Source organism: Protopterus annectens, chromosome 9.part0 (assembly GCF_019279795.1).
Source record: "Protopterus annectens isolate FY-2018-M chromosome 9.part0, PAN1.0, whole genome shotgun sequence".
Classification (NCBI taxonomy): Eukaryota; Metazoa; Chordata; order Ceratodontiformes; family Protopteridae; genus Protopterus; species Protopterus annectens.
In genome coordinates, this window is record NC_056743.1 from 589,989,566 (window position 1) to 590,015,856 (window position 26,291).

Here is a 26,291-nt window from a genome sequence, read left to right on the forward strand (position 1 = left end):
TGGCTTTATAGCTGGAATAAGTGACCTAACCCTAATTACTCTGCCACTCTTCGTAGCCTTCATGATGTAACAGATGATGAGACAAATACAGGAAAGAAAGGCACACTGGAAAAAGTTCAAACATAAAAAACAAATGGAATAATTGTTAAAGGATGCTTTTTGTGTGTGTGTGGCATGTTTAATGTTTGATTACAGAGAAGGAAAATCACTTTTCTGGGGAAGAAACTTGACACTTGGATGGAGTTCTCCTTTCAAACTTCACTCAATAACCTTTCTCAAACTTCACTCTAATCTCTTGTTAAATTTTCAGCTACCTTCCACTTTAGGGAAATCTCTGCAAAATAAATAAACAGCCTGCTTAGTAACCTTAAACAATTATCTCCTAAACACTCAAATCTTCATACTATGTGTTTTTTTTTTAGCAAAGCTGCTAAAAAATTGCCAAACCTGTTATGTTTAACTACACCTTCTTCCTTGCTACTGGTATACTACCTTCAGGCTTAAAACATTCCATCATTCTTCTCCTTCCCAAAATATCCTTCTCAAAACCCAAAAAGACTGGTACCCTATCTCCACTCTATGTCCTGTAGCTAAAGTTTCTCTACAAACAACTACTGAAGTACATAAATGGCTATGGTCTTCTGTCAGATAAACATGGACTCAGAAATGCTTTCAGCACCACAGCTGCTACCTTCTGCTACTATTCATTACCGTTAGTATTTTTGTAGGTATGACTAGGGCACTTGAAACAATTTACCACAACCTGCTGGTCTTCAAGCTCGCCAGACTTAACTTTGGCCCAAACACAATTAAATGGTTCTGTAGTTATCTGGAGAATAGAACATCTCAGGTGCATCCTAATAACCACCTATCCAGAATTGGCACACTTAACACAGTGGCCCCTCATGACTCAGACCTATGCCACCTTTTATCCTCAACAATGACCCACCCATGACCTTTTCTCTCTGAACATTGTGCCCTACTACTCTGATGACACTCTACTATTTCAAGATAATTAATGTCCCAACAGTCTGTAAACTCAACCTCAACAGTCCTTTGTTAATCTCTACTTTTGAGTCTCAATTCTCATCCCCTCATAAATACCGAGTTACTAACACTTACAAAATCAGATTACCAAAACATCATACCCAGTGTTACTAAAGATAACTACTTAAGAGCTTACCCTTGACCATTCTCTCACCTTCTCCACCCACACAGATAATATTGAACAAAATCATTTTCCAACTGAAGCTATGCTACAGAATTCCTTACATTCGCTCCCTTACAGTAGGATTGGCACCAAGTAAATATATTCCTCTCCCTAAAGAGGGAATATGGTCTTCCTCTCCCAACCTTCCATTCTTCCCAAAATACAAAAACATCACAGTATAGATAAACAAACAAATCTGTAGATTTGCTCTTCTTGCCGATTCCCACATCCACAACTGCTTTTAGCTGCAGAAGGTAAATTAGCTCAATGTAAATAAAAGGTCCACTTACTTACTCAGTTTACTAATATAAAAAGTTTTGAATGAAGGATATTGTCCCCCTTCTCCCTTTCAGACAACCAAACTAATCCCAAAGTAATTCACATGTTGGTCATATTTCTCTATAGAGACCAACCTTTAAAATTGTTATCGGTGAAATGGCCTTTTCAAGATCTAGAGCTACCTTCTAGATCAATCTTCTTCCTAATTTAAGGGGTAGAGAAACTTTTGTATATTTCAAGATAGTTCTTTCTCAGCAACTCCATAATATGCATGTATATGCTTTACAAATAAGAGCTAAAAATTCTGTTATGCACTCCTAGTTTTAGCCATCCTCATCTCTAAAACTTTGTGTAACTGATCTATACAGTGCGGCATTGCTTTGCTTGTCATTCATTACTAATTATGTATGCAAATTAGTACTAACTGTATATATTTTTGTATATATTTTGGCTACATATTTCTGCATACATTCGTACAACTATATCACTGTACGTTACTCTTCTGTTGTGTTTGTCCATCTGGTCTGAAAAGGGTCTTGGTCCATTCTACCTACCCAATTTCAAACAGATACAAATAGTAAAATAAATAAATCTCCTGACCTTGAAGAACATTCATGTGTATTATTACTGAAACTTGGTTTAAAAATGCAGAACGTACTCCTTTTATATCAGGGTTTTGTGCCTACCATGCCTTTAGACCCAATAGAAAAAGAGGTGGAGTATCCACTTTTGATAAAGATTAAACTACCTTAAGGCAAATTCCTACAGAATAAACAAACAAATCCACAAATCACATTAAATAAAACCAACTACCAGATCACTGCATGTTACATGTCCACCTCAATGGCCCCTGAAAACCATGTACAGTTCTAAACATACTTGTTGAATTTTAAATACACAGGAACTCCATCATTCTGGGAAACTAACTTTGATAAACTGGGATACCCATACCTTGAATTTAGGTTATGCACAAAAATCCCTTTACTTCATAAACAAGAACTTCCTGGACCAAGCAGTCAAAGAACTCACCAAAGGACAAAATATTCTTGACCAAGTCCTTAAAAATATAGCATTTATATGCAGTATTGCACTAGTATACCCCTACTTAGTTAAGTCTCACAAGAAACCGATAGCCTTCTCCTTCAAAATCTCAACCATTAGATGCAACTATCACAGTAGTCACACACTTTAAATGTACTAACCTCATGAAATTCCAAAATGAGATCTCAAAATTGAATTATAACTGGAACCCAAAAAATGCTGACACGACTAGTAGTATTATAAATAAAGTCAACACTCACCTAGATAAATGCATTAACTTGACAGCTCCTACCAGAACCAAACAAAATGAAAAAATTCAAGAGCAAACAAGCCTGGTGTTCCACGTAGATAAATAAATGGAAAAAAAACTTAGAATATAAATCAAAAGTAACGACCCATAAATCAAGGTCAACACCAAAAAATATTGAAGGTACAAAAACACCACCAGGAAAAAAAGGCACCATGAATTATGCTCGCATTAAAAGCTAAGAATAATTACATACCCTTCTTTATTTGCATCAGAAAATTAAAACCCACATTGCCCTGAACCTATTCAAAATGGCAATACTAACTCGGATCCAGTAAAAATCATAAAAAAATTTCATTCCTGAGGTAACCAGACAAAACCACATATTCCACATTATCTCAAAACCCTATCATTACAAATGAACACTAGCTAAACGTACTTTCAAAAACAAAAAAATACATCCTCCATGGGATCTGATAACATACCTTATGGCCTGCTGATCTCTTGTAGATGGACTCCTACAGCTATTAAACCTGAAGACTCCTCTCCCAACCTTCCTGACCGTTCCTCCTGCAAGCTGCTGGCTTCACTCGCAGGCGTGTACCTTCAACTACTGCATGTTGTACATTTTTCAATACTCTTGCTATCTGTGTCTGTGTGTGTGTTATCCTCTCCTATTACTGCTACCTGCCTCACGGACCACCCTGCCCTTGAAGTAACAACAAGTTTTGGAGCACAATACCGTCCTGTAACACAATACAGCACCTCCCCCAAGGATTGCTGAATGTATGTAGTTCACTTGGTGCTACTTTCTCTTTGAAAAGTTATTTCTGTGATACATTGTCCCAGGAAAGGGCTCAGCCTCGTATCTGCCAGCGGCCTGCTACCATCTAATGTCCCTCATTACCCCCCACTTTGACTTCACTCCCTCACCCGATATTTATCTACTTCTCTTTGGATTATACCTTGACGCCACTTCTTATTCTCGGCCACTAGGTGGCAGTATTATCCCTTCCAATTCCCTTACCGTGAATTATGGAAACGCTATGTTAATTCTAATTCCTGTACTGTGATTCATGAAAATGCTGTGATAATTCTGTTTCCAAAGGATTTTCAGCATCCAGTGTTTATTCTCTGCACTTCCTACTTAAAGTAAACCAATACACCCTAACTGAATACCTACCCGGTCTTCCTAGCTTAAAGTTAGTTTAACTGTAAAGAAGCATCTTAACCTGTCTAACATGTCCCAACTCTAAACGCAAATGTCATTTACCCTGCTCAAACTCTGATAGTGTTAAGGACATCCCAAAGCTAAGTCATCTTCTGTAATTACAGTACTTTTGGAGTGACAAAGCTTCACTGTTTAGATTTTTTAACACAAATTCCCTCCTCTCAGAGATAACTTTTTAGCCCCTGGGCTCTTTCCCACAAAACTGACTGATTGTTCACCCTGCGGGCTCACTCCACTCCTCTACCCCCAATTTCCACCCACCCACAACACATCTAAACTTATACCCACCTAACCACTCCTACTTCCTCTCTACCTATTAAACTCCACCCATCACACCACAATCATCTTCCTTCTCCCTCCCCGGACTCACCATCACCCCACCCATCCTTTCCTTTTTAACAATCCAGTTCCTACCTTTCTCAACACCATGCCTACAAAACATACCTCCTTCTCAATTCAACTATTACTTCTTCTGAACCTCATTTACATACACTACCTTACCCAGCCCAGCACCATAACTCACTCACCACTCCTTCATATAACCACTTCACTCCACACAACACACTTACACTCATTTATCTCAATATCCCCTAGCCTATATCCCATTAACAACCATCTATTTTTTCATCACAAACTAATCACTCCATATAAAATCTCTTGCCCCCCTCTAACCTCCAAATCCCTCACAAATCTAATAATACACAACATAGAAACAAAGCAATCCAAACACCTCTTCAGCCTAATCTAACATCTAACAACCATACTTCTGTCTGGATATATACACCCTAACCCTGGCCCAAACACCTCTTCCTCTACATCTAAATCCATCCTACTAGCTTCTCTAAATGCCCAAAGCATAGCTAACAAAATTCCCAACCTGCATATGCCTGGCTTCTCCATAACAAACCTGACATCTTAGCTATCTCTGAAACCTGGTTAAAACCTCATATATATAAAATACTGAAATACTACCACCTAACTACTTCATCATCAGAAACGACAGGGCCCACAAAAAGGGTGGTGGAGTAGCTCTACTCTATTCATCCTCCCTATCCATTATTCCCTATAATAAAACCATTCCCCACTTCACCAATGCTGAACTAATACTAGCTCTATTTCAGTTAAATGAACAAACACATATGCACAGCCTCCCTTTACATTCCCCCTGGAGACAATACCTCAGTACTTGAAGATATCTTCTCTTGGCTTTCTACCAATATCAGTAATGAAACTATCATGGGAGACACAAACATTAACTGGTCCTCCATTCAGTCCCCTACACACCCCCTAAATATCAACCTATATAATTACTCTCAGCTCATCAACTCCACTACCAGGCAAAACTTCTCCAGTGGTAGCACCCTAGACTGGATCTTAGTCTCTCACCCCCAATACTACACTGACAGTGAAACTCTTCCTGATTCCCTCAGTGACCACTTTCCCATCTTTGCCAGGGGTCTTCCTTCTCCCTTACAAGTAATTCATAATTACATTACCACTCGCTACCTAAAGAACTTCAACCGAAAAGCTTTCTCTGACTCCTTAAAATCTCTTAACTGGAACCTGCTAAAATCTCTACCTCTGGATAATGCTACTGCACACTTTAATACAACTTTCCTAAAACTGCTAGATAGTTATGCCCCCATAAAAACCAAAAGAATAAGAAACAAAATCGCCCCCTGGCTAACAAAAAACACAATAACTGCCATGCATCTTAGAGACAAAGCCTGGGCACGTTACCTAAGAAACAAAACTCCCACCACCCTTAAATATGTTCAAAACACTTCACAACAGAGTCAAAAAGCTTATCACAGCAGTCAGTCAGAATTACTTCTCCTTACTTCAAAACAACCACAAAACCAATCCACAAAAATTCTGGAAAGGTATAACTACCCTCCTAAAAGCTGGCACAACTGAAAATCCAAGTCCTAACCCACATGCACTAGATATAGATCTGGCCACCCAATTCAACTCTTTTTTTCCAAATTAACCCCATCCTTCTTTAACAACACTTCAACCCCTACTGCTGCATCTCCTCTTGTCACCCCCTCACCTCCAGTCTCTCATCCCCCATCCTCTCAACCCACACCTTTCTCCATAAAACCCATTCCTACTTCTACCATAAAAAACTCCTGCAAAAGCTAAAACCATGCACCAATGCCCCCGATAACATTCCCTCATCTTTCCTCAGCATAGCCGCCAATGCCATTAACTTCCCTATCAGCATCCTAATCAATCACTCTATCCAAGAAGGTCTTATACCCCAACTCTGGAAAAAGGCTTTCATCATTCCCCTGCACAAAAGAGGGAATAATAACAATATTATTAACTTCCATCCCATCGCCATGCTCTCTCCCCTCTTGAAACTCCTAGAAAAATGTATCCATCTTCAACTCCTTCCCTATCTTTTAAACAACTTACCAGCTCCCACTCAACACAGATTCAGACCCAGTCACAGCACTATGACTGCCCTCCTTTCCTTCCTGGAAACTGTGAATAAAGCCAGGGATTCTGGTTTTATTGTATCTACCCTCTTACTTGACCTTTCTAAGGCCTTCAACACTATCTCTCACAACCTTCTCCTTACTAAACTATCCAACCTAAACATATCCCCTTCCTCTCTTAACTGGTTCACCAGCTACCCCTCTAACAGGCAGCAAGCTGTTAAGTGGAAAGAAGCCATCTCCTCTTTCCTTAACACCCCCACTGGTGTCCCCCAGGGTTCCATATTGGGTCCCCTCCTCTTCAACATATTCATTAATGATTTCTACCGCTCAATCCCTTACGTTAACCTTATTCAATATGCAGACGATTCAGCAATTATCTGTGCTGCTACATCCATCCCCACTCTCTTAAAGCTGACTCAAGATGCCTTCTCTACCACAGAACAGTGGATGAAAGACGATCATTTAGCACTTAAAATGTCAAAAACCAAACTTATGGTATTTACCCCCTCTAAAACCAACACCATTGACAGAAACCTATTCTCCATCACCAGCCATAATAACACACCTCTTGAACTGGTATCTGAAACCAAACTAATAGGAGTCCAAACCGATGACCAGCTTAAATTCAATTCCCATCTACAACTAAACATAAAGAAAACCCACCAAAAACTTGGCATGTTCTACCGACACAATTGATACTTTACTACTAATACTAAGCTCACTCTCTCAACTACATTTCTCATCCCTTTCCTCTTTATGGTGCCCCTCTCCTAACAAACCTACAATCATTTCTCAAGACAGTCCTCTTGTTATAATAAAATTACAAAATTTGCCTCTAGCCAAAAATCACTGCATCCATCACTGCACATCTCTCCACAAACTAAACTGGCTAGAGATTCCTAACTATCTCTCATATACTCAGCTTACTCATGCTCACAAACTCATTTTTCACCCCTCCCTCTTGTCCTTCCCTTTCCTCTACCTTTAAAATGCACCACCCAGAAAGACTACTAAGATCTAGCAACCAAAACCTAATAGAACTGTACAAACCCCTTCACTCCCCAGGACAAAACCTCCTGTCCTTTGCCCTGGCATGCCTATGGAACTCCCTCCATCCGTACCACCACTAACCTCCTTTCCTTTAAAAAAAAAATCACTTCACGCACATCTAACATCCACATGGGAATGCTCCTGCTGCTCCCACCCCTCATAGCCTATTCTCCGCTTCCTACTGGCAACTATCTCATTTATTCCAGATACCAACTTCATACTTAGATCTATCAAGTACTAAGCCAATTGCAAATAACTTCTTATAATTTTAAAATGGTAATTTTCCATTTCACAAAACCGTATTTTACTAAAGAAATGCCTTGTTTGTTTTCTGCTAAAGGTAACCTATTAATTTTATTGTTAACTGCTGTAATTTTCATTTTGTCTTATAACCAGAAAAGATTTAATTTGTAAACTGTTGTTTATCTCTGTGTTGGAGCTTTTCTCCCCAGGACTCCATTGAAAACGGGTTCTTATTGGTCCAATGGACTATCCTAGTTAAATAACTGCAAATAAATCAATTAGTCACTGGCTTTGTTCCTTAGGTATGGTGCACAGCACTTGTGATGCCACTTCACAAAGGCAGCCCCACCATGGACTCCAGAAACAATAGACTCATTAGCCTGATGAGCCTCATGTAAGGCCATGAAATGGGTCATAACTGACCCAATAGACTAGGATATTAAAACTCTTATAAGACATAACTCTCAGCAGTTTGGTTTTGTTAAGGGTAGATAATGCCTAATAAATCTGGTAAATTTCTTTGTGGACTAACAGAAGGCATGAACAGTGGTCTCGCTGTCCATACAACATATCTTGACCTCACCAAACTATCTGATACCATACCACATACTAACATAAATCTAAATGTGCTTCAAATTGATCCCTATGTAGTTAAGTGAATATTAAAATTGGCTGAGGAACAGCAGCCACACAATGATGGTGGCAGGTGCCTTCTCAGACAGCAAGAAGGTAACCAGTGTAGGAGCTCCTCAAAGATCTGCATTAGATCCTGAACTATTCGGTACATACTTTTCTGATCTCCAAATGAAAAAAAAAAACTGGATCATTGGTTAACCAAATATGCAGAAGACTCTAAACTGGGTATCATCTTCAAATCCTCCTACTAACATGTAGAAGCTACAACTTGAACTTGCACATGTTAAAACTAAATGCTAAAAAGTGTAATACTGCTATATTTGGTAAACAATCCCTCAACCAAATTTATGACACAGACAACATCCCACTCCAAAATGACAATGTTCTAAGACACCCTGGAACATGGGTAGTTAATTCTCTCTCCTTTATTTATCACGTTGCAAACGCGGTAAGTAAATGCTATCTGGCTCAGCTGATTGCAAAGGGTATTTCCTCTAGATTCAAAGAGGTCCTTACCCCTCTATACTCCACACAGATCCGGTCCATCAGAATGCAAAGAGTATTTCCTCTAGATTCAAAGAAGTCCTTAGCCCTCTATACTCCACACAGACCAGGCCCATCAGAATACAATGGCCACTTTGGAATGTATCTTAAAGATATGCTGAAGATGAGCTGGCAGTCCTCTAAACTGCCCATAGGTAGCAGCACCACGTGCATGTACGCACATATCCTCCATCAGAATGAAGTCCTGACCACAGGATTACTTTCAATGCCTTGTGTTCACCAAGATAATCTCCCATTTTACTGCAACCTTGGACTGGCTAAAGTGGATAACTGAAGAATAAATGCAATGAATACATCTTATTTTGTCAAAAACGCATAACGAAAAAAAAAATCTATAAATTATAAATACACACTGATAATGAAAAAATATTACTTTTGTACATAATACACTATAATGATCTAGCAAGACTGAGAAAAAGCTGCAACATTGTTTTCATGGCTACATAGACAGAGTTTACAATACAGAGTCAGTACACGGACGACAATCACTCTGCCAATACTCACCCTCATATGCTACCTCCCTTCTCCAGGAGGGCAAAAAAAAAAAGTCAAGCCTGGGGTGAATTGCTGGGTACATGTCCAACTGTCAAATGACTGCCTTAAAGGAACCAAGAGTATTGTTGCATTTTATATCCAATGGAAGATTATTCTCAGTAATTTAACAGTGAAAAGGTAAAATAATCTTATCCCATTTGACCACACTGCATTTTTAAAATGACTTTGCTAACCACATAATCCATATTTCTTGAGATCAATGCTGATAACTCACCTGAAATCGCTCCAACTCACTGGTTACCCCTGCCTGTGCCTGTGCAAGTGGTGCATGGCAACGCTCTATGCAAGTGTGAACGTGCTGCATGGAGGCAGTGCTGTCCTCACAACAAGCTGCACTGCAGTGGAACATCTTTGCCTAAAAACAATAACACAAACATTAAGTATGAAAACAAGCTGTTGTCCAAACAATACTCAAAAAGTTCAATCATCAAAAACTAGATGTGTGGCAAATGCCCAAAAATCTTATTAAGGAAGCAGCTGAAAAACTAAAAGACACTGTGCCTGAAAATTGCTTTCATCACCAACCACATTACTAGATCCCTACAGAATTTCTCTGAATAAGAAACAGTGGGAAACGTGTTGATAAATAACCAGAAATGAAAATAAGATTCCTTAGAAAACATGTTGACAAACAAAAAGAAATTTATTGCAAGACAAGAGACAGAGAATAATGACAAGTGAAACTCCATATAAAACTGGGAGGCTTAAAGCAGGAGTGCTACAAGGTTTATTCACTACCAAACAATGGTTCACAATGACCATCCTAAAGCCACAGAAGAGTTACAAGTTGTTTGGGGGCACAAGGATCTGCTCGAAGGTCAGAAAAGAACACTCACATGGTACTACAAGGATCAGCCACAGGAGAGTAGGCTGGTTATCAGCACCATGCTGCAAGGACTGACCCAAACAGAACAGTGAACACCACAGTGATGCAAGGATTGACTCTGATGCCCCAAAAGTGTGGCAAACAAGGAAGTACAACTATCAAGCCAGAAGCCACAAAAGCATGACTAGCAGTTGGGCTGCAAGGAATAATTTTTGGGCCTCAGAAAAGTAATCGGCAGATAAACCACACACATGGACCCTTCAACTTCAAGAGGATGACCAACAGGTGGGCTGCTAGCAATAGCTCTTAGACTTTAGAAGATTAATCAGCTGATGTGCCACAAAAATTGACCCTGCATCTTCAACAGGGTGACTTGACAGAAAACTAAAATGACTAGTGCTCAGAGTAAAGGAAAGTGACCAACAGAGGACAAGGATCAGTGCTGAAGACGCCTTTTGTAAAGTTTGCATTAATAATTGTGTGGAAATACATGAAGCAAAGGTAGGCTCTCTTTGGAAAGATAAAAAGCACAATCGGATATGCAATCGGAAATACTGGAAAAAAATCAAGCAAGATCTTGTTCAACTAGAGGAGTATTATTGAATATGGCAAATGAACAGGTGTAAAAGCCTGCTGTACTTTTCTCCACAAGTATGTAAAAAAGAAAACTAAGATGGAAGGAAAGATGATAATAGTGAAAGAACAAAACAGGTAAAGGTAATTACAGTAGACAAATAAAAAAGGAGCAAACAACATACCAAGGATATAGTGAAATTCGTAAAGATGTTTATATGCAGAAAAAGCCTTGACACTGGTGGGGGAAAAAAAAAAAGTGGATTATGACGGTACGGGTTACTGATACGGTCTCAGCTGGAATACAATGTCCAGCTCTGAAGAGTGCAACTTTTGAGAGCAAAGAAAAGGGGCAGTAAATATGGTGTGGGTTCTAACCTTAAAATTATGAGACGATAAAAGTACACCTATACATTATGTGTGCATCTATATGTGAATAAACAGTATGCTGAATAGAGTAATATTCACTGCTCTCACTCTTGTTGCATAATTCAGAATGCAATGTATATAGTATATACAATATGAAATTATGTCACCCTAGCTGCATTATCAAACAAGTTTTGTCATTTAATGCCATGTAGGTCATCACTAGTATTAATTAGATATCTTCAGTCAAAATCTAGACTGTGTGTAGCACATGCTCCAAATGTATTATGAATTTAGTGAAATGCATAAAAATATACAGTGGGAAAAAAAACTAAATAGCAGCCATGTGTGAGGGTGCCTATTGGATATGGGCAAAGCTCCATCTTTATATTTCACAGTAATGTGCACCATAAAATGCTACAAGGTTTCAAAATACTGGTCCCATTTTACATTTTTTTACTGAAGAAAGCTATTGTGTATTTTTATGCAGAAAAGGTGGAGTTCTGATCTACAAATCAGCTTCATAATAAGTGGACTGGCGCAAGGACTCCTTTTCAGCCATGACTAGGCAGGAGGCAAGTATTGTTAAATTGCAATACAGTTGTACAAAACCTACAATAAACATACTTAGTTCTATACAACGAAGTTTAAAAATTAAACAAAACAATTATGCCGGACTGAACATTAAAATCCCAGCCAATTACTCCTTCCCACCTCTCCCAAGGCAGGAAAATGCCAATGTCTGAGTGGACGAATCATCAGCAACTGACAGCCCCCCTCCCCAACAATGACATTAAGACACAAAAATAAGAGAGGTACTAAGATGTGGAGTGTCTGCCTTGACTGCCAGCATTGTGAACATTATAAACATGAAAAAACATTGAAGTACTAACTGCTGGGCACTGAAACAAAGACGTTTAGGTTTCCATTGAATGTTTCTGTGGGACAGCACATCCGAAATTGGAACCATCTCACTTGGACTGAGGTAGATGGTAACTGTACAAGCCACTAGTACATGGGTGCTCTACAGTTTGGGAACTACTGGCCATTAATGTACTCCGAGGAAAGTTCATGTACTTCAGAAGACATCACCACCCTTACCTTAACCAGTGAAGGAAATCCAAAAAATACATTTAGTTCTATGCGAAAAATAAACTGTGCATTATCTTAAAAAATTTGAGAAAAAAAAACTACAGTTTACAAAATCTGTGCAAGCCCTGTAACTTTGGATCAAATACCACGCACTTACCGTATGTATACCTACCGCATGTTCCTCTGTAACACCACCATATGCATATAATGCACAGTACAAGCCTTCCTAGATTTGTAAACTGTTCTGCTTTTTATCTGTTGTAACCCTGTATGCTCTTGAGCCCAGGCAATGTTCAAGTGGAGCCCTGACTTGTTTCATCCCTCTGCTACTAAAGCACACACCCCAGGTGGCTAACACTATTCTTACAGTTTAAGTAAAATACATTCAAATGAATATGCAATATTAACTAAACTAAAAATGTTTTAAAAAAATCAGCACTATAAGCAATGCTTGTTATTATACCTAAATACATACTTCTGGGAATATAATGGTTATACTTCTAGGAATACAATGGTTTAATATAATATTATGCAAGATAGTGATATAAAAAATTGTTTACAAGCACAACATATTTGAAATTACAATCAACATCATAACAATTCTGTCTAGTTTGCAATACTCCGACAATAATTCTGTAAACAAACATGTTAGGAAAATCAACCAAAGTCAGCATAATTTGTTAAGCAGCCATTTTAGTTCATATGGAACAGGCTTACCTAAAAATAAATGGCTGTTTTTATTTCACACAACAGGACACTGCACTCATTAAAATTTTGAGCTTTTATTGTCTTGTATTACAAAGCACACACACACTGGAATTTTCTAGCCTTTAAAAAATATTCTATCATGATAACATTTTTGCAAATTATAAAATAAAAAATCAAATAATGGAGGGTGTAAAAGATCTGCAAATAAAGGCAACTTTTCTTGAACACCTTATCAATTATATCCTTGAATTTCTGAGCCCAATACTTTCTATGCCAATGGTTCTAAATAGAATGCAAATAAGTGTGAAAAGAGGAAACCCCTGACTGGTTCCTCTCTTCAAACACAACTTATCAGACAGAAACATTCACGCTTTGACTTTTGCCTCTGATCCCTCATGTATCCTTCTAATTAACCTTATTATTTTATCAGGGAATGCAAATGCTTCCATTTCCCTGTTCATAAAATCCCAGCTTACTATGTTGAATGCTTTCTCTGTATCAAGATCCACCAACAGCAGAAGTATTTTCTTACATTCTGTATCACTCTGGACCATCCTTGTTCTATTAATGTTGTCAAATGTTTGCCTCCCTTCCACAAAACCACACTGATCCATACCTAATCGATTTTGTCATCTCCTCTGCCATACTTTTTAGCCATTGTAAACATAAACACTTTATAATCATGATTTAAAATTGAAATGGGCCTATATGAAGCTGGATCTGATGGGTCTTTACTGTCTTTAGGTGTTACAGCCACCATATCTTTTTTACCAGGATATTGGTGCCTCCCCTCCTTTTAAAATACTGTTAACTAAAAGCTTCCAGATCTTTATCACTTTCTTCCTTCCAAGATTCCAAACTTCCATTGGAATACTCTTCCTTCCAAGATTCCAAACTTCCATTGGAATACCGTCTTTAGGTGTTACAGCCACCATATCTTTTTACCAGGATATTGGTGCCTCCTCTCCTTTTAAAATACTGTTAACCAAAAGCTTCCAGATCTTTATCACTTTCTTCCTTCCAAGATTCCAAACTTCCATTGGAATACCATATTTTCCTGCAGATTTTTTTTATACATTACCAATTGTATCTCATCTTCTCCTACCTTAACTGTTAATTGTTGAGCCTCATCTACCTCTAACCTTGGCATACATAAGTCTTTCACAAATATTTCCATTTGTGCCTTTTCATGATTTCTCCATATCTCTGCTTTATACAAATTTTTATAAAATTTCCAAAATGTCTGTAATACCTGTATAGGATTTCTGGTTATTTTTCTTGTTCTAGACTCGCTAAGTTTGGCAACAGCCCTTTCTACTTTCTGTTGCTAAAGTCATTGTGCTTAAAGTTGTTGTGCTCTGTATTTAGCAAAATAACAGTTGCTTAAAAGCAGTATTTCTAAACTCATGCATATTATCCAGTTATTCCTTTATTTTCTCTTTAGCACTCAGATTCCTCATATTCTGTAACACTTTAACCTTTGTCAGTCCCTCTAAATAATTAATGATACTTAACCAGATCTCTTTATTCTAGTTCTTCCCTATTTTTTTTTAATTCACTTTCATTTTATCCCACTCACTATCTATAACTTTTGGAGAACTTTCTATCTTCCCTAATAACTCCCATATAATTTCCATTACCCATTCCTTAATTTCCTCTCTTTTTGACAGATAGGTGGGAAAGTGCAAGTGTCTCTCATCTTTACTTCATTATCCCCTGCAATTTTATCCAAGTAATTATTGGCGCATGACCTGAAATAGTTACTAGATGTGTGTCAAAGTTCTCAGTGAAATTCACACGTTCCTGTGGAATATAATTTCTGTCTTGTCTAGCCCAGTTATTGTACCTTGGGGAATAATATGTAAATCCTCTCAGAGTTCTTACTACTGAATTCCCATTTTCCATACCAAGTATTTTCATAAATTTCTTCAGAAATCTACCCTCTTTTGTTATATTTTCTCTTCTAGTCCCAGCAGATGCATCCTCTTCTATCACTATTAGCACCCTTCTTGTTCTTCTTACGGCTTTTCCTGGTTAGGGGACGCCACAACAATACTCCGGTCCACTAATGATTGGCAGTAGATTTTTTTATAGGTGCTGAGGTGCCAGCTTGACGCCCAACCTTCAGCAAAGGCACGCCCATTCTACGCATGTCTTTCGAATGCCCCTCAACTGTGGGAAGGACATGTAGGCTCCACAAAGAAGGCGCTTCAGCCAAGAATAGAACGGGAGAACCTCTTGCTGTGAGGCAACAATGCTACTGCTGCACCACCACGGCTTATACTATTAGCACCCTTCTAACAATTAATATTCTTCTCTTTCCTTTTGTCCCTGACATTCTACTGAATATCCACACTGAAATCCTTTCTTTGTCAAATCCACATGCTCAGTTCTTGCCAGCTGTGTCTCCTGTAGCACTACTTGCACTCTGCATTTCTTAATATGATTATTCTTTTCTTTTTGTCTATACCTGTGAGACTATTCACAATCAAAGATAATATGGAAAGTGTCATCATTATGGTAAGAAGTCATTATTCCCACCTGTAATATATGGCACTTTTTTAAATGTCTGCTTCCAGTTTTTGTGATACATGCACCTACTAATGTTCGGCAGGTTAATCCTTTATACAGTTTTTCTTATCAACTTAGTTTTTATTGTTATTAGATAAAAACTAAAAGATATTGATTTATGCAAACATAAGATACAACTTATCTCAGCCCTACATTTATTATGATCGGTGTACTTTTCCACCACACCCCCACCTCAACAATCCAAGACTACGGCCTATTAACTTAAACATGCTTTTCTCTAACTTTCGTCCTCTTTTTGCACTGTAGTGCCCACTTTTCTTAATACCAAGAAAGAAGAAGGGAAAAGGCATCTGTTTACTTTTGTAACCTTAACACATACAACAACTAAAAATACTTGACTATAAAACAAGCAATTTACATTGTGAAAGGTATTATTGAAACATTGTTATGAACAGAAATTGTTTTGCTTGCAGTTACTTTTTACCTTCTTCTTTCCCTCCTCTCAGTGTCCTTCCAAGCATTAATGACATGAAGTGAGGCAAATGCTTTTCAGTTCCCCACACATTTAACAAAGTAAACAAAGGTTCACCGTTTCCACTTATTCTAATACAGCAGTAGTTCACAAATGCAAATGACACCTTACAGTCCCACATTTATTCACTAATTTCTTTGTTGCTGGTTTTCTTCCTGTTCATCTCCATCACCTAACTTCAGATTCTTCTGGTCAATTCCTGTCCTTTTCTCTGTCTCTCAACCATTTCCCTTTGGAACATTGGAAATTATTCTGTGTGCTTTATTTTCAAAAGAATGAGCATAAGACTCCCCCCTTCTGCTTGATGGCTCACTTTTTTTGGTTAGACTTTTGAATTTCCTCTTTAGCATGTTCTGTATCAAAACATGGCTTTGATCCTAAAGGAAAAACTATTCTGAAGCCAGCTGGATGCAGCAGCTTTAATCTAATACGTGCCTCTCTACATTCACCAATTAAAGGAAAAATGTTTCTCTTCTGCCTACTGTACAGTGAATAATCACTTTCCACAAACACTATACTGTCTCCAGCTATTAACACTTTGCCCTTTTGCCAAGGTTTTGTCAGTATCAATTTTGTCTGCTAGTAGATTTGCATCTTTACTAATTTGGTTTTCCCTTGCTCAAATAGGTGTGGTCAATGGGTGGCCTGAGAACTAAGTCCAGTTTTTGCAAAAATACGTTCCAGACCTGCCGCATACACGTGATGTGCCCTTTCAATTAACAGTTCCTGCTGTGGAATACCAGTCCAGTTGCTTATTTGTGTCTTCATAAAATTAATACAGTCAGTCCCTTTTAGTTTCTCTGGTACAGCAAAAAAATCTCAGAATTTTCCTATGTGCTCTGTCCTCTAAATCTACCATTTTTGAAATATCTCTTATTGAGCAGTCTCATACCAAGCCAGCCTTTTCTTCATTTTGACCTCTGATTTTTGTAGTCTTATCACCTCCACTGAATATCTGTTTAAAGTGTCATCCAATTTGTCCAGCCTTTTATTATTTGAGTTGATATAATCCTTCAGTGTTTCATTTATTTTAATCAGCTCTGAACACATTGACTTATTTTTTCTTCTAGATTACTGGAAGACATGTCTTGCACCAAAGCTGGATGTTGAACTGCTTTTTGCTGACCAGATGCAGGGTTCTTCACAGCCAATGGTTTCTCTTCACATTTTCTAATTTATTTTCTTTCAGACTCTGTTTCTTCTTTGCTGGCATCCAGGCAGTGCACTTACTAGCCAGTAACTGAATTTACTCAGAGTGACAGACTTCCTCTTCCTTGTGTTTCAGTTTCTTTTTTTCACACTTACAGAGCTGAAGTTGTGCTGCCATCTTGGAAAACCCAGCCTTGCCAGCCTTATATGCAGGGTAATATCTGAACTCATTTATGTGGACAAAGGCAACTTGACTGATCTAGATCTCAATTAGATTGCTTTGGTAAAGGGCAAGGCTTTTCTCCCGATTCTAATAAGCTTCTTTGAAAAAGATTCAAGGACTGTGGGCAGTGGTCACTCAGTTTGTACTACTCATCTTGACCTGGCTGAGGCTTTTGACACTATCTTCCAAACTGATATTATTGAAAAATTAGACAAACAATTTAAACCTGTATGGCAATCCACTGTTTTGTAAATTGGCTATTTAACCAATCTCAGATTGTGAAAGTTGCTGGTACCCTCCCTGAACATAAAACTATAACTAGTATAGTAACACTGGACTTAGTGCTGGACCCTCTCCTGTTTGGTATTTATCTTGCAGATATTCAAAACAATATCCCAAAACTGTAGTTCACCAACGTTTGCTGATGACTACATGCTGGGCCCTATTATTTGCTCATTCACTGATTCTACACAACTCCAGTCCTGGTGTATCAAAATCTGTTTCAAGCATGCCATATAGCATACTAGCATCTGTCAAATAAGCTGCTGCCACCTCACAGGTTATAAGTGGTACTCCTCTTTGGACAAACTTGTTCATAACAAACAAACCTGGATAATTCTATCTCACATTATCATCATCTTTCTGCCATAGTCAGGAAATCCTTTTATCTAGTCCAGTTAATTTTCAAGGAAATATTCCCTATTAGGCATATGGATCTTACAGCTCTCTTCCAGTAGCACTTCTTAGTGACTGCTGTTAACCAAGTCCCTTGCTCAAATAGGTGTGGTCAATGGATGGCCTGAGAACTAAGTCCAGTTTTTGCAAAAATACGTTCCAGTACATATGGGTCAAGCCATGCCCTCTCTGTGACCACATTAATGAAAAGGTCAGCAAGACGGACTGCCTAAGGAGAAGATGGGCCAGCTGTGAATGTCTCGATGAACATTTCCTCATCAGAGGAAGGGGCGTCAGTGGACCAATTCTTGCATTGTCACCATCAATTCCATGACTTCACCAAAAGTAGTGTCTTCTGGGAAGGTACGGAAAGAACCTTCATCAAGATCCATGTCCTCAGTGAGAGATTCCCAAAGGAAATCCAGGTGTCTCCTTTCTTTTATACTTACACTTTCTATGTACTTCGGAGGAAGAATAATTTAAAGAGCCAGAGATGTCTTTATGCCCTTAAGGTGATGGATAAGGCCTTTAGAGCTAGGTTGTCCTTGGAAGAGATGGTGAGAATTAAAGGCAGCAGACAGACTGGGATGTAGAGGTGGAGTCAAAACATTAGGTCCACCTTCTTCCTGCATCAGTTGGCAGGCTAAAATTTTCTGAAATGCTTTGAGTGCTGACACTGGTACTGAAAACACCAAAAAAGGCAACTTCCAAGCTGGCTTCAAGTCTATAATGGCCAAGGGAGACTGACTGGAGGACTGCATCCTCAGTGCCAATGAATCGCTTTGACCCAAGGCAGAGACTGGTGTTGAAGTAAGCAAGCTGTCAACGAGGTGGGTTCCAAGGTCTCAGCTCTGGGACACATTTGGCTCCAAGGATTTTTGGAGTCAAACAAGTTGGATGACCTGTCAGAGTCAATCCAAAAGGTGCACACAGAACCAGCAGGAGGCTGACGGGGGGATATCTCAGCTCCAATACCAGTGATTCCAATATGGCAGCTGGGGAAGGAGTAAAAGTAAAGGGTATGGGAAGGCTAGCTCTCTAAACCCTTGAAGTGGAATGGGATAGTATGACTTCCATATCTGGTTTGCACATTTACGAAGGCTGTCATCCGTTTCTAATCAAACTCCAATATACTTCTGGAAGGCCTAGTGCACCTGAGGCAACAGTGGGATCTTGAATTCACAAATCTCAAGAGCTCCCTCTCAGAAGACTAAAAGCTTGGTGTAGTGATTTTCTTCAGCGATTTATCCAGAATTATGATCTTCTCAACATCAAGAATGGTCAAGATTAAGGCAAGAGGTACGGCTGGATCTGAAGGAGTTGGAACCAGAGAAATCATAAAAGTGGAAGGTTTAGACATTTTTGGAGCCAGGTAAAACAGACAAGAGTCTGAAGATATCTTCCTTTTATATTTAATCTTGTCTTTCCCTCTTTCACTCTGTCTTTGGGTTTTTCCCTTTCTAGTTAAGTAGCCTGTTTAACTTCTCCATTTGGTGGCTGACGTTAAGCTGTATAGGCTGAGTCGCCCATCATAGCAGGGAAAATGCCTAATTTGTTCCTTCTATCCACTATGGAATGTAGTCAAAAGAGCAAATATCAAAATGAGCATTCAAATGCTTAGGTCCTAGGTCAATGACACACTGTTGGCATGGGTCCTGTGGTCGGATCTTATGCCTGCACTTCTGGCATTTTTAAAGCCTGAATCCTTTTCCAGAATGAAATATGGATAAATTGACCAATGGACAAAAACAGTCAAAAAGGATTTTTTAAAGGCTCAGGGAGGCCTCAACCAGCAGAAGAAGAAAAAAAGGGCTCTCTCAAGTAGACAAGAGGAGAAGGAAAACAGACTGAAGTCCTAACACATTTCTCTCACACAGATAAAAGTTAGGTACACATCCGAAAGACAGATGGAAGAGGCAAGAATTTTTAAACGGAAACAATGGCTATTTAAATTGTATAATGCACTTGAACCATTCTAAATTCTGAGGAATAAGGAGGAGGCCAAGGCAATATCTTCTTCTCTTTCGGCTGTTCCCTTTAGGAGTTGCCACAGCGGATCATCTGTTTCCATTACTTCCTGTCCTCTGCATTTTGCTCTGTCACATCAACCACCTGCATGTCCTCTCTCACCACATCCATAAACCTTATCTTAGGCCTTCCTCGTTTCCTCTTACCTGGCAGCTCCATCCTTAGCATCCTTTTCCCAATATACCCAGCATCCCTCCTCAGCACAGAGAGAGAGCTTGAGTGCTGGACAAGCTATTGTGTGACAGTTTGCCAGCTCAGATCGGCAGACAACACAAGCAATTGAAACTGACAGATGAGAGAACATAAGATACAGACATTCAGCATACCCCTCAACTATCCCTGATATATTTTAGGGCAGCCCTATATTTTTGCTCATAATTTTGCCCTGACCTCTTAAGATTTTAATTTTAAAGTCACACTTTTAAGAAGAAGGTGGTGGATTATATCTAAGAATTAATGAATTATTTACAGTTAATATACTTCTTAATTGTCCCTGAATTTAACTAAAACGTTGGCTCGGTCCCTCTCAATCCCTCCTAAACCTAGTGATTTTGAGAGAACAGGTGGTATATTACAGTTTGATAAATGACTATCATTAGAGTTCTACACCCATTTTCTCTTATTATGTCGACTTCTCAAGTTAATACGACTACTTTCTGGAAGTAAAAGTCCTGGAACTAAGGTTAGAAGCTTTTTTTAAACTTAAAAAAAATACACATCAATTGGTGTACTCATATTCTACCAACTTTCTAATTCAGGGGTAAAAATATTTAAAAGTGTGGCTGAAAATTATTGGCTCTTTCGCTGGTTCACGTGCTGAAGAGGTTAAATAACACCGCATTCTGCAAGCTATTAACTGGCATCTTCCTCATTCAGACTTTATACAGTTTAGCTGCTGGCGCGTTCTTCCACTAAATATCAATCTACGCACGCTACAGGAAGACCCGCCTACCAATTCCGACAAGTTTCACTATCAAATAAACCACGCCCAGAGCTACGGAGATAGGATGCAAAGAAAAAACTTGTCGCGGAAATGTGACCTTTGGAACTTGGTCAAGAAACAAAAAAGCAAACAAAACAATTTAGGCTGCAAAGTAAGACACCATAAACATTTTATTTTCTACACTATTGTGTCCTAGGGTAAGTGACTGTGTTTACTGTCGCAGTGACGCTACGAGGTTAATGACAGAAAAGGGTTTCGAACAGATTACGTCAAGAGACTGGGATCGTATGGCAACTGCAAATGCAGCTTTCAGTTACATTAGCAGTCAATTGAAACAGAAGCACAACAGACTGGAAGCCGAGATCTTATAAAGTAATAAACGTCTACAGTGGAAAGTAAGCGTTTTCTTTGTAAAGCGGCATACCCCCGAGTCATGAAATCGGCTTCTATTAAGTCACACGTGGATTCATACCAGCCCACCTGCATTTTTCTGATATAGTTCCTTTCCAGCTCCTTGACCATCTCATCAACGGCTTTTTCAACCCGCTGCTGTGCTTCTGCCATATTTCTTCCTCCTTGTATGCCCAACACTACCAGGATTACACAAATGAACACTAAATAGCCAATATATACACCAGCCAGAAGGACATACATACAGGGCACGACCAGCAAACACTTCCGGGGCGAGAAAGCAACGAAAGGGCATCTTGGAGGTATAACTGCAATCAATTTTCCGTTTGTTGGCAGATGTATACCTCCCGACTACTTCATTTTGAGTTGTAACAGTTCCACGCTCCTCGCTGTTTCATCTCGAAAGGGTATGACCCACATTCATAAATTATTAGGCAATGTTAATTCTTAAGGTGAATCAAATTAAGTCATTTAAAGAAATTTATACGATTATAAAGTAACACGTTTTTAGTTGGTATTAAAAAGCGTTCCACACGTGGCTTATTTGTTCTACGTTATGAAAAATACTATTGCGCATTTTGATGATGGAAAGTTGAGAGCTGTGGACAGATGTATTTCCCTTACAATTGGTGCGAAACCTGTTTAAAATAGTTGCAGGGCCGGTGGTAGCATTTTGGGGGCCCAACCCAGGAGAATATAAAGTGTGACCACGTTGCCATCACACCCCTTCCCTGTCATGCTCATCCAGCACCATTTAACAATCACTGTATATTGTTACTACATTCAAGCCATTAAGACTTGAAGTACCAAGGTACACAAACTGACTGGCATTTAGTACCAATGTTATTATAACAAGCTCCTGAACCACAGCAAGGTAGCCACTCACAGTCACAGAGGTACATTTACACACTGCCTGGCATTTAATAGACATCCGTCTGTACTGCATGATGGTAGCCAGTCTTGCAGAGGTACACATGGACACACAACAGTTGGCTAAGTTTCTGGTGTCATTCTAAGGGGTTCCAGAATCTGTCTGCTTGGGTTTGCCAAAGATGGCCTGCATCTGTCACCCCTGGGTTTCCGGATACTGGCTAAGGCTCTTGCCAATCTTACAGTGCCTTTTTAGGTGACATTCCAAAGAACAAATTACCACCGTAACAGCTATAAATAAATGCAATCTGAGGGTCATGCTACTCAATGCTAGAAGTCTAAATCTCAAGATGCACTTGCTCGAAGCACTTCTCAAAATGGAGAACATCGACATTTGTGCTGTAACGGAGACCTGCTTTAAAGCAGCAGAAAGCACTCCTGCACTACCAGGCTATAACTCATTCCACACCTTTCGACCCCAGATTATGGACCGAAGCTCCAAAGGTGGTGGTGTTTCCATATTCATAAAGAATATACACACCTCCAGACTAGTAGCCCAGCATAACGCATCCGAGATACTTCAGGTACAACTAATACTGGGTAAGACAGCGATTCAGGTCATGGCCTGCTATAGGTCCCCAACCATGTCCCAAGACTCACTCCACGTTCCTAAGTATCCTGGAAACTATTAGGGTCCAACCCAACACACTCATACTTGGTGACTTCAACTACCCCTCCAGCAACTGGGAAAACTACTCATGCACCAATACACTGGCCCAACGCTTCCTGGAATTCATCAGTTCCATTTCCCTGGACCAGCTCATTCTTACCCCCACTGGAGGAAGCAACATCCTTGACCTGGTTATTACTAACACGGACAACCGTTGCTCTACACCAATAGTCAGTTCCTCCCTGGTGTTAGATCTGACCACAAATGAATCACCATGGAAATCCACATCTCACCCCCCCCGTAAAGGTAACCACCATGAAAAACTTCTCCAAAGCTGACTTTGGGCTCCTAACAACAGAGGTGGCTAACTTCACTGCAACCATGTCAATGGAAAATAGATGCATGACTGCCGAATCGTACACCATTGCACTGTACGAGCATGTACATAAATACATGGAACTAGCCATACCCAACAGAACCAAGACGCTCTCCTCCAAAAAAGGAAGCCAATCTGGTGGTCCCCTGCCATTAATAAACTCTACAAAAGAAGGAAGAAACTGTTTCAGAAAAAGGTGAAGTCCCAAGATTGGAAAAACTCCCTTATTAGCCTGAACAAAAAGTTGAGATCTCTCATCAAAACCTCTAAAGCCAGCTATGAAGGCAGAATTGTGGCACACACTAAAAACAACCCTCAAAGCCTTCTATAGTTATAGCAAGAATCTCCACGGCACTACCCAGGTTTGCTCTGAGTTACTGCACAATGCCAGGGCACTTCTATGGGTTAGGCTTGTAAAGACTCCAGGGCCATTAGCCTAGTACACAGCTATGAACCTAAGAAGGAAGGCTGTCACCATGAAAACTGTAACAAAATGAAATAGCATTTGCAGTCCAAGTGGAAATAGTTTGCTTGGAAACAGCCAAACCTAAAGACCTAGGAATACGTGAAATGAACAACTGGTCAGATTTTCTGATAGCTTTACCTTTACCAAATAAAATATGAGCTGTCTGTACACATGTAAGGTATGCAGCACCCTCTCACTATCAGATTGCGGAGGGGGAATAAAGTAGGCAGATTAATAGACTGATTAAGCAACAACTCATTAACCACCTTGGGCATGAAAGAAGGATTAATACACCCTGTCCTCATGGAATATCAAAAAAGGTGGGTAAGCCATAAGGGCTTGCAACTCAGACACCTGTCTGGCAGAAGTAAGAGCTAACAAAATAACTTGTCTTCCAAGAACAATGTTGCAAGGAAGCTGAAACAGCAGGCTCAAAAGGAGCGTGAGTCAATTTTTCCAGAATGAAATTAAGATACTACGAAGGAGGAACAGGCTTCCTGGGAGGTCTAATATTAAGGACGCTTTTAAGAAATTGCTTAGCCTCAAATCTGGAAGCCAACGGGGGAGTTAAAGACAGACAATCAGAAACAGCTGATAAGTGGGCGTTAATAGAAGAATAAGCCAAACCAGCATTGAGCAACTCACACAAATAGGAGAGAACCAAAGGAACATCCACAGAATGTGGGTCCACGTCACGATAAAGATATCAAATAGAAAACCTTTTCTATTTAGACAAGTAGGATTTCCTAGTAGTAGGTTTCCTGGCCTCTTGCAGGACCTGCAACACAACCTCAGAAAAAAAGGTGTCTATGATGGATCAAAACCCTATCACAGTGTCAGTTGAAGAGTGGACAGGTGGGGATGGATGAGAGACCCCTTGTTTTGTGTGAGGAGATCCACCCTGTGAGGTAACTTGTGATGACTGCCCTTGGCTAGATGCAGAAGTAGAGGGAACCAGTGCTGTTGCAGCCAAATGGAGTCACCAACAAGATTTTTGGAGCATCCTGTTGAATCTTGAACAAGACTGTAGGAATGATAGGAAGGGAAGGAATGCATAAACACCCCCTTCCAAGAAAATGAGAGGGCGTCCACCTTCCATACCAGAGGACCTGGGACTCTGGCTCAAAACAGAAGAAGTTGTTCAGAGTGGAGGCAAAGAGATCTACTTGAGGAATACCCCACTGGTGAACAATGTCTAGAAACACATACCTATAAAGCATCCGTTCATGGGATTGAGTGAAGGACCTGCTCAGATTGTCTGCCACAATGTTCTGAGCTGAAGGAATATAAACTGCCTGAAGATTCACTTGATACTTGATAGCCAGATCCCATACCAGAAATGTCAGCTGGCAAAGACAGTAAGCCCTTGTACCCCCTTGTTTGTTGATATACCACATAACTGTGGTATTGTCTGTAAACACCTTGAGAGGCCTCGAAGAGAAGAGAGGATAAAAGGCCTGAAGAGCCAGACTAAAAGCTCTCATCTCTTTGATGTTAATGTGGTCCATCTGCTGATGAGGCGACCACATTTCCTGCACCCTCAGAGAGACAAACGTTACTCCCCATTCCACATCTGAAGCATCTGTGAACAAATCCTGAGAGGGAAGAGGAGGTTGAAAAGGGAGCCCTGAATCCACTACAGAAGTTCTTTCTTGAGACACAGGAGAAGAGGAACTGGAAAGTCTAGAGGATGCACATGCTGAAGCCACACCAACTTCAGAAACCAGTGGAACTTTCTCATGTGGAGTTTGGCCAGAGGGAGCATCAGAATGGTGGAAGCCATGAACCCCAAAGGTCTCAGAAATTCCCTGGCCAGGGGAAGAAGAGTTTGAAAGAAATAAGAGTTAAGGCCTTTGGATGAGGCATGGATGCCAACACTGGCACCATCTGAATCATGTAACCCAGAAAGACATGATCCTGAGAAGGAGTCAGAGAAGACTTTTGTGAACCTCAAGCTCTGAAGAAGAGAAATGGTAAAACGAAGATTTTTCAAAAGAACCTCTGGAAAGGATGCCTGAATCAGCAGGTCATCCAAATAAGGAAATATTTGGATCCCTTGAAGCCTGCAAAAAGCAATCACATGAGCGAGGCATTTGCTGAATATCTTTGGGGCAGTAGAAAGGCCAAATGGCAAAGCACAGAACTGAAAATGCCAGGAAGCACAAAAGAGAAACACAAAAATCTCCTGAAAAGAGGATGGATTGAAATATGGAGATAAGCATCCTTGAGATCCACAGACACCAAAAAGGCCTGAGGGAGCAAGAGAAGAAAATGGGACTGAAAAGGCAATGTCTGAAAGGAGGGCACCTTCAGAAAGGTATTTAGATGATTGAAGTCTAGAATAGGTT

The 26,291-nt window shown here is 39.7% G+C and overlaps 1 protein-coding gene across 3 annotated transcripts in view; it reads right to left on the reverse strand.

Moving 5' to 3' along the window:
• Window positions 1-26,291, reverse strand: part of FAM136A (family with sequence similarity 136 member A) — a 167,536-nt gene that overhangs the window by 36,096 nt on the left and 105,149 nt on the right. Inside the window, exons 1-2 of one of the 3 annotated variants that reach the window (XM_044083134.1) lie at window positions 21,631-21,851; window positions 9,718-9,858 (exon numbers count right to left, since the gene is read on the reverse strand). In XM_044083134.1, coding sequence (XP_043939069.1) covers window positions 9,718-9,858; window positions 21,631-21,804 — 315 coding nt within the window. In that variant the 5' untranslated portion in view covers window positions 21,805-21,851. Of the gene's footprint in view, window positions 1-9,717; window positions 9,859-21,630; window positions 21,978-26,291 lie in introns of those variants that run through there. The other 2 variants (XM_044083135.1, XM_044083136.1) reach the window with 2 other exon arrangements.